General features: G+C 35.5%; 1 protein-coding gene across 3 annotated transcripts in view; it reads left to right on the top strand.

Moving 5' to 3' along the window:
• Positions 1-4,492, top strand: part of MPP6 (membrane palmitoylated protein 6) — an 87,462-nt gene extending 82,970 nt beyond the window's left edge. For all 3 annotated transcript variants that reach the window (XM_003788510.2, XM_023512468.1, XM_023512467.1), the window contains one exon: positions 4,051-4,492. In XM_003788510.2, coding sequence (XP_003788558.1) covers positions 4,051-4,227 — 177 coding nt within the window. In that variant the 3' untranslated portion in view covers positions 4,228-4,492. The remainder of the gene's footprint in view (positions 1-4,050) is intronic.
• Positions 4,493-12,377: the final 7,885 nt, after the last annotated feature.

The raw sequence follows: 12,377 nt of genomic DNA on the forward strand, positions 1-12,377 counted from the left end.
TTTTTTTTTTTGTATGTTTAATTCTTTTCTCTTATGCTCAACATTCCAGTTTTTAAAATACTGGGCATGTTAAAATTAGAATATCATATAATTACTCATTTGCTTTGTTGCACAGGACAAAGACAACAGTTTATATATCAACAGTGTAAGCGTATTAGCACAACCACCAATGTTGTGATTACTGTGGACACACAGCCCCCACCCAGTTCTTTCTATCCTGAGAGTATATGCTATTAAGTGCATATGGTCAAATCACTGTGGTTTTAAGTCACTTGCAATATTTCCTCTCTATGGACTCAGGTCATTTATTCTTTTTGATATTTAAATTGTCCTGTCTTCAGCTAGTAGGCACCTATTCTACTTGACTTCTGAGTCTTTTTAACACAATTCCAGTAGTCTTTACAATTCCAGAAAGTCCTTGCTTTCTGATGTGATAAGCTATCCCAGGTTATTCTTTTACGTTTCCTGGCCCAGATTTTGAATCAGCTATCTGAAGGTCTTGGTTTCTTTTAGTGGAAAATGCTAATATAGTCACTAAAGCTAATGTAGTCAGTAAGTATATATCTTCAACTTGGACATTGTTGACATTGTGGACATTGTTTCTAGACCTTTTTTCAGTGACTGAAGGTGGGAAATACATTTTTCTTTGTTAGAAAACATAGATTATTAGGTCAATTGATAATTCCAATTCAGATTTTACATTATTTTACTTCCTTGACTTTATATTTGCCTCTTTTCCTCTTACCCTGATAATCTTCATTCCTGATATTAATATAATTGGTTATTTTACATGTGTATAAACTAAGTACACATACACATATGGACATACACATATATATATAATATGTGAGGAACAATATGATTTTTGAAAAGTAAGTTTCAGGCTCTTATTGACTGTCTTCAGCTACATACCAGTAGATATTAATTATTTTCTTTACAGCAACCTGAGATTCTTGGGCAATTCTTTTGGCTCAGCCTCCTGAGTAGCTGGGACTGCAGGGGCCTGCCACAATGTGCAGCTATTTAGAGAGACAGGAGTCTTACTCTAGCTCAGGTTGGTCTCGAACCCATGAGTGCAGGCAATCCACCCACCTAGGCCTCCCAGAGTGCTAGGTTCTTTTAAAATCATGGAAATAATTCCTTTCTGTGTGGTTAAACCATCAACTTACTTCATTTTGCTCTTGATTATATGTATCTTTTTCCATTTGAATTTAATTTTGTTATATAATTCTATGCATTTTCATAGCTCTAACATAGATCTTAAAAACAAATCTAGCTTTTCTCTATCCTCTCTAATCTGTTCCCTCCCACCTGTGTAGGCAGCTGTTATTAGTAGCCTTTTCTGTGACAGGCAGTTTCTGAGTTACAAACATCTGATTTATGTAAAACTCATATTTACAGAGGCTACTGCAGTAAGTCTCCAAGTTATAAACATCCAGCTGATGTACAATCACTTACAAACAGGGGCTATCACAGGTAATAGGTAAATGTACCTATTCCAACTTACATACAAATTCAGCTTACAAACACACTTACAGAATCTATCTCATTGGTAATTGGGACCTACTATCTTTTATTGTAATGTAAAGGATAAGCAAGTTTATCTGTATCTCCTCCCTCCTCCCTTTCTTACATGCAGTAGTCTGTCTGCATTTTTCCCTTACCAAGGTATCATGGAGACCACTCTATAGCCATAGAGAAAGAGCCTTTATCCCTTTTCCATCTGTATGATATACTGCATTATTGTTACAGGATTTTTTGGTGTTTTTTAAAAATAAATCATTACTAATGACTGTAATAGCTAAGAATTGTTTTCAAGTTGAATTGTAGCCTATTTACACATCTATGATCAAAGGTATTTAAGTTGTTTTAAGCTTATTTAGCAATCTCAGTGAAAGTATTAATAAAGTAGAAATAGAGTTCTTCAAGCCTAATGGTGAATCCCCTTCTTTCCTACACTATCCAGTGTTGTTAACAAAATCGTTTTATGTTCATACCATTGTTATTTTAATGATTTATATAAAGCTGATTTATCTATCAGCTTTATAGAGAGAGCTGATTTATATATCAGAGCTCTAATCCCTATAACCAGTGTCTTGCTTTACATTGTTTCTCCAGTTGGATGCCTCGTAGACATCTTAAACTTAGCATCTATGAAGTAGAACACTTTGTTTCCCCCCCAAAAAAGTATGTTTTCCCTACTCTACCACTCAACTCTGCATCTTCTACCGCCACCCATTCCCTCAATCTGAAGACCAAAGGCTACCCTGTTGGTTAATTTTCATATCCTAATGACATAAAAAGTTAATCCTGATGATTTTGTCACCAAAGTAAATTTCTGGTCTGGTGTCATTTCTGTCTCCTCAGCTGCCATCATAATCCAGGCTTTTCTTTTCTCTCTCATTTGGATGATGCCATAAGGCATCATGCTATGTCATGTTCTCATTCTGGACCCACAGATGTCTTTCCATCTCAGTCCTCTGTGACCTACCCGTCCTCCATCCATTCTAGTCTTTTTTCAGTATCTCAGATGTACCAGGGTCATTTCCTTCATTCCCTGCATTGCTGTTTCCTCTGCCTGGAATGTTCTTCCTTCCCACTATATACATGCCCACTTTCATATTTTCCTTTAGTTCTCAGCTTAAATGTAATTGATTCAGTGTCTTTCTAATCACTTTATTTAAAGAGGATCTCTTGCCATTCTTTGTGTCTGGTTGGTTTCTTTCAAAGTACTTATTATAACTTGCGATATTTTAGAATAGATAGGGTGGCGCCTGTGGCTCAGTGAGTAGGGCACCGGCCCCATATACCAAGGGTGGTGGGTTCAAACCCAGCCCCGGCCAAATTGCAACAAAAAAAAATAGTGGGGTGTTGTGGCGGGCGCCTGTAGTCCCAGCTACTCAAGAGACTGAGCCAAGAGAATCACCTAAGTCCAAGAGCTGGAGCTTGCTGTGAGCTATGATGCCATAGCACTCTACCCAGGGTGACAAAGTGAGACTCTGTCTCTAAAAAAAAAGAAAGAAAAAAATAGATAAGCTGTCTCCTCCCCTATAAGGGTAGGAGCACTATTTGTCTTAGTCATTGTTACAACCTCTGATTCAGAAACATAATGGACACTTTTAATAGGAACTCCATAAATATTTGTAGAGTATGTAGAAGTATAGTAAATTTCAACACTTGTGATTGTATGAAAAGCTTTCCTTGCTCACCCAGAGCCCATTATTTAGGTACTTTCCATATCATCTCAAAATGATTAGAACTACTTTATGAAATATAAACAATATTAGGTGCCTGTAATCCCAGTACTCAGGGAGGACATGGTGAGCAGATCGCCTGAGCTCATGGGTGGAGACCAGCTCTGAGCTAGAGCGAGCCCCCATCTCTAAAAATAGCTGGGCCTTGTGGTGGGTGCCTGTAGTCCCAGCTACTCAAGAGGCTGAGCCAAGAGGATCTCTTAAACCCAAGAGTTTGAGGTTTCTGTGAGCTGTGAGCAGCACTCTAATGGGGGCTACAAAGTGAGACTCTGTCTCAAAAAAAAAAAAAAAACCCAACAAATATTAGGACAAAACAAAGTGAGTATGTACATGTTTTGGTGGCAGGTACATTTATTCTTCAAAATATACTTTCTAAGATTCTCTGACTTTCTTAGAAATAAGTAACAAATTTGGTTTTGAGCTTAACAGCCACTGCAAATTGAGTTCTATGATTTACAAAGGCCATACGATACAAATCTTTCAAAAAAGATAGCATCATTAAGCTGGAAACCAGTCACCTCAGGCATTCTTCGGTGACCTTATATTCACTGTAAGATTATTGTCAGCAATCTCTTAATTCAGAGTCTTATCCTAATATCAGTGAAACAAAACATAGACTACTCATAAATGCAAACATTAGGGTAGCTGGAAAGGCTAGGATATGAACAGTAATGTCTTCTGAGGATTAATATCAGAATTATAATAAACATATATAACCTACTTATTACTCATGTTTATTTTTAGTTGGTGTTAAAACAAGTGGATATAAGTATTTTCTTTTAAAACTCTTCCACAGGACTCTGACTTGAAGAAAACAGTGGATGAAAGTGCACGGATTCAGAGAGCATACAATCATTATTTTGATTTGATCATCATAAATGACAATCTAGACAAAGCCTTTGAAAAACTACAAACTGCCATAGAGAAACTGAGAATGGAACCACAGTGGGTGCCAATCAGCTGGGTTTACTGATGATTCAGTAAGGTTAACAATTAAAGTTAAACTTTTAAAAAGTGACTGCAACAAATAAACCTTCTGCTGAGAAAATACATGCACAGATAGAAGAAATCTGCCAAGTCCAGGCATTTTTATTGTGTAGATTAAAATAACAGTACACTATTCTGAATTTTTATATAAAATGTGGTTGGGAAGGTGTACTAATATAATTTATCTTAATTTTTCTAACTTTTTATGGATAATCTTTCTATTCATATCACATAAAAAATGCGTTGAAGCATTTTGTATACGTTTTGATTTAGTACCCTTGCCTTTTTCATCAAAGGAATTTTCAAATCATTTACTCTAACATTGGTCTCACATGTTCACTGTGATAATGAATACTACTTGAATAGTTTTGTAATGCTGTCATTTAATTCAGTATTTAACTAGTGAAGGGTCAGTTACTCTTAATGGAAGAAAATAGTAATTGTTGACCTTGATTGAATTTCTTACAGAAGCAGAATTTTAATGTCAGTGCTACATCTAATCTTTTGCCATTTAAATCTAACATCAAAAGTCTGTTCAATTCACATAGTTTCATTACTTCAGAGATGTATGGCTATCCATTCTAATTTATACAAATATATTAGTTTTGTCTATTCATTTCTATGTTTAAGGAAAAATTGAAGAGCAATACTTTGCACTCTCTTATGAAGTTTTTCTTTTATTTGTTGCAGTGACATGCGAATGCTAACTAATTTAACATGTACACAGTAAGTTCTGGGGCTAGAAGCAAGGTCATGCAGACTGAGAGAGTGCCTTATCCTGTTAAACCAGAGAGCAAAATGACACTTGAAGAAAGTTTATTTATTTTCACCTGTAAAATGAAACAGTTTTTTTTAATTAGGATATGGTCAGCTAATGTATCATGCCTTTGCAAATTTCTGTGGTGTTTTAAGATACCTATAAGTTTGCATTTGGAGGTGTTTATGAATGATCATTGTGCTTGTTGAAATGTGATGTGATCCATAGGATACCTGTTCTATTTGTTGCGTTGAAAATCAAATCCATTCAACAATTTGCAAAATTTGGAAATAATTGTCAGTTGTTTTTTATATATATATATGTACGTATATACAAACCTACACACAAAATATTACATTATATAATATGTATATTATATATGTATTATATAATACATTAAATAATGTTTTATATTTTTTTTACATTTCTGTTAAGAAATGTACTTTTTGTTTCATGATTGGGAAAAAAGGTCTCCTTTCAATGCCTTGATAGACAAATTTCTGCATGCACCTCAGTATCTTCCTTTAGGATTCTTGGATGATAGAAATTCTTCTTAAAACATAATCAGAGATACAGCTCATCATTAACATAAATCAACCAATATTTTATATTGCTGCTATTTTTTCATATAAACAGTATTCATACATCAAAGGGGTAAGTGCTTAAATATTGGTAGTCATCTTTGTCTGGTGACAGGTACCAAATACCTGGCTCTGAATTTGTTGTTTCCTTCACCAAAGCTGTCACATGGAATGCCAGCTAGGAGGACTTTGAGGAAAGAGAAAATATATGACAAGAAGTAATATTTATACATCATTTTAAACCTTTTTCACAATGAAAAAAGATTATTGCTATATTATTAAAATTGGAAATCACAGGAGTTTTTTGGTTTTTTTTCTTTTTTTGAGACAAAGTGTCACTATGTTGCCCTCAGTAGAATGCTATTGTGTCACAGCTCACAGCAACCTCAAAGTCTTGGGCTTAAGCAATTCTCTTGCCTCAGCCTCCAAAGGAGCTGGGACTACAGGCGTGTGTCACAACACCTGGCTATTTTTTTGTTGTTGTTGTTGCAGTTGTCATTGCTGTTTAGCTGGCCCAGGCAGGGTTCAAACCCGCCAGCCTAGGTGTATGTGGCCAGCACTCTACCCACTGAATTATGGGTGCCACCGAGTTTTGTTTTTTTAATTCTAGAATTTCATAGCCAGAACACAAATTCGCGTTCCTTGTTCTAGGGCAGGAAACTGGTGACAAAATTGATCATACTTTTAAAATAGTTTTGGAAACTTTTAAACTATGTATGTTTACACCAAATTCATGGCTTCACAAAGGAACATGAATCAAAGCACAGGATCAAGATGATGTCCTATGACATAATGTTTCAACACACTAAAAATTTTAACACAAATCTCAGTTTCTCTCAGGAAACATGCTGTATTCTCCAGTGTACCTTAGTGCTGCTGTGCAGAGCCTCTTTAAACAGCTTTGAGATAATTATAGCAGCTTAAGAAGTTTATCTCTAAATATTTCAACCATTTTGGTACAATAGAGATAACTTTTATAGCATACATATTGTTAGCCTTATCATGTGTGATAAAAATACGTAATATTTAGCAAATAGTCTGTACCTAAAGGAATTATTTCTATTATGAATGGTATTCATGATTGACTACTTAGTGCACATTAGATTCCGCCTAATATAAAATGAAATGATGCAGTTTAGTTCACTGCAGTCTAGATGCTAATGCTGAAGAGAATAAATTTAGAAAAGTTCACTGTATTTCAAAGAAGAGTTATCAAATTTGAAATCCCATCTTAGTCTGCAGGATCTGGCAGTGTCGGGCAGGGGCAAGAAGTCCCCGAGGCCCCAGAATTCTTATTAGATAATGAGAGTATGTTGTGATCAAGGAAATGTGAACTTCTCTTTGGGGAAGGTCTTAAGTTAATTAGCTACACTGAAGAGAAAATGGCTTACAGTGATGTTGAACAATTGTTGAGTATTTGGTAATAGTTAAAATACACAAACATGCATATGCTTTTGGAAGGCATGATGTGCCAGTGCATTAATGTGCCTGAGGGTTCCTAGTGGATGAGTGTCCACATTCAGCATTCAGGGTATGACTGTATACAACTGAAGATTATATATATTTTTTCATTTTCAAATCACCCAGAGAGGTGATGTCCTGGATAAGTCATTTAGCCATAACTAGTGGAATACATGTTATTCCCTATGTGTACAATTTTAACCTTCCTTACTGCCATGCCTTTATTATGCAGTCTCCATTTCTGTGTGATATTTGGATAATATCAATTGTCAAATACATCAGGACTTTTATTTTAGCCATTTCTGTTCAATTGCTGAACATAGCTTTCTAAGGTAGAAATCCTATCAGAAACCGAGTATGACTACAGCAATAGCAGCCTAAACCCCAAATTCTAGAACGTAATACTTTTATTTATAAGCTTATAAAGACATGTTTCCTTTAGAACAGCAAATTGATTATTAAGACAGATTTAGACAATAATCCAGAATTAGCAATAACATACAACATTGTGACGTTACAGATTATGGCCAGAAACTAACTGCTTTGACCACAATATGCCAATGACAATAAAAGATGATTCTTGTTTTAAAATTTTTTAATGCTATTTATTTTTATGTGTAACAAGTGTCATGATCTCAGTGATTGGAGTTGTCTTCAAAATGGATAGCCATAGGGTTAGGTAAAAAAAATTTTTAATTGTCAAATACTGTAGATAAAAGTTTTAAAAATTGGTCAAATCAGTAATGTACTTACATTTTACTTTTATGACTTCTGAAACAGCACTCTACTATCCAGAAATGACAGGCTAGAGGGCCAATAATTTTGTAGTAATGAATCTTTATACTAAATATGGAAAAGGCAGTCCTGAAGTTTTATGTACATAGCAGTTCATTTTTTAAATGTTTGGATCATCATTCTATGTATAGAGAGAGAGACAAGGGAGAGCGTGCCATGTGTATAATCTGTAAAATTCTCTCAAGATACATGAATAGTAAAACTAAATATATTCACCCATGTAATTATAACTGGTATTCTAAAAATTAATTATTCCTAATTCTTAGACATTCTGGAACTGTTTTTTTAGATTGCTTTAAAAGTCTCTGGTTCTTGAACCAGACACTGATCTCTTTTCTGGAAAATAGGTGAGGAATTTAAGCTCAGAAAATATTCATTCATTATTATGACTTAATTTTCTTTAGGTGGAAGGACAGAGTTCTGGGTGGAGGGCCCTTGAGAAATACTTAAATGTTTGAATGAATTTATGATGTGATTTAGGCTTAGAAATTATACCTCTTTTCCAAGAGCTTTGCTGTGAGAATTTGTGTAATAACATTTGTATTGTCTTTGGAGTTCTTGGGAGAAATTCAATATTTTAAATAGTGGAATTATTGTATTATACAAGTGGATATTCTCAAACTTTTGACTAATAATTCAGCATCATATGAGTTATGTAAGTATATGTTATATACCCGAAGAAGATGACAATTATATAATTTTTTAAGGTAAGGTTTTTTTTTTTTTGGCTGGGGCTGGTCTTAAACCCACTACCCCCAGATATATGGGGCTGGCATCCTACTCCTTGAGCCACAGGCACCGGCTGTAAGGTTATTTTTTAAATTGCATTTTTGTTCCAGCATTGTTTAAGTTATATTCATTTTTTAACTATTTCCCATAATTCATCATGTTACTGTGTTTCTGGAATGATTTTTTTAAAAATACACAGAACTGAATATGAATCCTGGTAAGAACATGAGTCCTAATGTCTTTCACTTTTCATACCAAAAAGTGAAAGAATGATAATATCTCATTTTCAAGGTAAGAAGCATGATTTGCACCACTTTGTCAATATACTGCAGTACTTTATCAAAAATATTCTCCAGTGATGAAAGTGTACTTTTTATGTACACTTGTATGTGAATGGTATACTTCTACTTCCTAATTCTGATTTCTGAGCACGTGATGTATGATGAAATTTATGTCTCCCTTCACTTTTAGTATTTCACGTGTTAAATGGGCTAAGGTTAGTATTTGTCTTCACCCTAAACTATAAGTAATTGCTAAAAGTGGTGCGGTAAGTGCTTAACTGGAATATCCTTATTAGGCTACTTTATTATCTTTTAGTTCCTTTAACATGTACCTCTTTCTAAATGAAGTGAATGGTGAACACCGTTCAGGAATCCTACCTCCAGTTTTAAAACAGCCCCAAGGATGTAGTTCCAGCCTGGAAGAGGATCTGTTCTGCTCGCTTAGTGGTTCTAGTTCTAAGGTTTGTTTTAGTTTAGAATCCCTTTCTAATTCTCAACCCTTAGCAAGACCATGTTGCCTGTCAGAGAAGATTTGAGTTAAGCAATCCAGTGCTCTTACTTCAGAACAGACTGTGATCTTTGCTCCCTAAAGCTGTCCCATTTTATCACTGAAATTTATCACTGCGGCCCTGCTCCTTAACCCAAGGATTAAGTTTGAAAGGTATCTCTTTCTTTATAGGAAGAAATTATTCACAGTTAAGTCCAGTTAGCCTCTAAATCCAGATGTTAATCCATTTTAGTTATTTTGCTTTCTCTACTAACTCCTTCTCCGCCATTGGCTGATAAGGCACTGGCGTGATAAATCTGACTTACCTCCACACACGCAAAGGCCACTCAGAAGCAACACTTCTCTTCCTTTTTTTCCCCTGACAACTCTTTCCTTACTGTTTTCTAATCTCCAGCACAAACTAAGTGAATACATTTGTAGTTAAGGTAATTATTGCTTATAACTTGGAGGATATTAACTGATTTACTGCTTACAGAACAACTGTTTTTGAGTCCCATGTAGTGTAGGTATTGTTATTACCAATGGAGGCCAAAAGATCTTATTTTAAACATTAGAAATAGATGTGTTTATTGCACTTCAGCCAACAACAAGCCAGGAGTAGCAACATATATAAATATGACAGGCCATATCTGAAATTTGGCTTTCTCCTCTCAGGGTTGTCTGGGAGTTTAGAGAAAGCCTAATGAACTAACTTAAAGAGGGAAAAAACACAGCATTAAAAACTCATTAGCTATAAATTACCAGCATTAAGCCAGAAGTCATTACCAGTTAAAGTGGTGGTTTTCATTATATTCTTAAGTAGGACAGGTGGACAGCAGTGTAAATAACATAGCTTTGAAGACTTGTTTAAAGCTTGTTCTGGCAAACATGGCCCAAATGAGAAATGGCTTCATCTTTCCAGGTAGAGCCAGATTTCAGGCATAGCTCAGCTACATTGGTATTTGAAATACAAATAAGTTTTTTTTTTTGGCTGTGTGTCCTCTTTTACCAAACACTACTGAGTGGCTCCTGTTGCTTCAGTAATGATTTTTTTAAAGAAGTGATACCTTGGATTCTGTTCTGGAAGAAATGAACACTAGAGTTCAGCAAAAAAGTGCAATTTTCTATATGCTATGCTGAGCTCTATTAGAGCCCATGATTAGTATTTGATGCGAAAATTTTGCTGTGTGTGGGAACTTTTATTCTTCCCTTTTCCCCCCAGTTTGTTTTGATATAGCTTTCCGTTGAACACAGATGCATGCTTTTTTTGTTAACCTCTAGTCTTTGAAGTGATTGTAGAAGAGTTTTTTTTTTTTTTTAATGGAGGGCAAAATGCTTGTTAGCAACCTAAAAATCAAAGCAGAACAAGCTGCTTAAGTAAGTTTCTAAAGTTTAAAAATAAAAATTAATTGCTCCTGCTTTCCAGATGATTGTATTACTAATTCCTGTATAAAAGAAACATTACTGTTGTTCTTGTATAAATAAAATCAATTAAGTATTGATTTTTTAGAAACTGTCCATATAGCTCTTTTATTTTCACATATTTCCATATGCTGTCCAAAACGAAAATTACTGAAATGTTCAATCTGTGAGATTCAGTATTCCTGGTAAAATATTTTTGTATATATAAAGAAATAAATATTTACTATTGGAAAAATGTAGTGTTTCATTTATAGGTAGAACTAAAGTTTAGAGATAAAATAACAGAGGACATCAAATTAGCTTTGGTAACTTCTTTCAAGTGCTAACAGTCTTTTTGAAAAGCCCCGGTGTCATTCAGTTTTTGCCTGCCTCTATTCTTCAACAAGCAAGCCCTAACCAGTGTTTCCTCTATCCCCGCCCAGGTAAGAATTTCAGAATTAGAGAAGGGTAAAATAGGGGATTAAAAAACAAGGCCTCTGTGCTTAGACAGCCTGGTATGCTCTGACCACTCCCAGCTATCCAGGAAGAAGAGAAACCCCATTGGGAAAGACAGTGAATGTACCCACTGTGAGGCACAGCTCAAACTTCTGTCCAGAAAGGACCCTCTGCACCCTGGTCCTCAGCTGGTTTCCAAGGTTCCATACCTCACACTTAAGAAATTGCCAGCACAGTGTATTTCTGATTGTCTTTGGAAGAATTAGGAATTGTTCATCCTATCATTTTATACTTGCTTAGTTTTCTGTCATGACGATAAAACTATCCACAAATTTAGGAGCTTAAGAACACAAATTTATTATCTCAGTTTTGTAGGTCTGAAGTCTAAAGTTAAAATATCTGGAGGTCTGGGTAAGAATCTGTGTCCAGGCTCAGACAGATTGTTGACTAACTTCAGTTCTAGGCGGTTGCAGAACTGAGAACCTCATTTCCTTGCTGTCAGAAGGCTCATCTGGCATGGGCCCCTTCAATCTTCAGAATCAGCAACAGTGCATAAATTCTTTCTCCTGGCTTCATCATTCCCCTATTTTCTTGGGTCAGCTCTCTCTTTCACTAACTTTTCTACCCACTTTCCCTTAAGGGCTCTCCCTGATAATCCAGGATAATCTGCACATCTTAAGGTCCGTAACCTTAAAAACATCTGCTAAGCTTCTTTTCTCCATGTAAGGTAACATGTTCACAGGTGCCAGGGATTAGGTCTTAGACATCATTGAGGGGCCATTAATGGACCAACCCTACAAGCTAATGTCAGTGGTATTTCATGCATCCTTTTATGGAAGACAGGTGGTCCTCTTTCATGAATGGAAATATCAGAGTTACGGTGGCTGTCCTGTTTTTTAGGACATAATACTTTCCTGTTTTCCAAGGAACCTGAGCTACTAGGACTCGTTTCCAAATCTAATTATGGTTAAAAAAAGAAAAAAAGTATGTTTTTTTATTGTACCAAGTAAATAAGGATACTTTTTTTAAAAAGGGGAAACTGGATATAGTGTAAAGAAACCTTTAGAAACCCAGTTCCACCTCATGGCAAGCACACCCAGCACTCACCTCACCCACCATGTTGTTGCAGGTGTCTGCTGGGAAGCCCAGCAGTAACTGGAGCCTGGGAACTCCTGTAGCAGTCTCAAG

The sequence above is a fragment of the Otolemur garnettii genome, unplaced genomic scaffold (assembly GCF_000181295.1).
Source record: "Otolemur garnettii isolate 467f Iridium unplaced genomic scaffold, OtoGar3 scaffold00028, whole genome shotgun sequence".
In the NCBI taxonomy this organism is placed as follows: domain Eukaryota; kingdom Metazoa; phylum Chordata; class Mammalia; order Primates; family Galagidae; genus Otolemur; species Otolemur garnettii.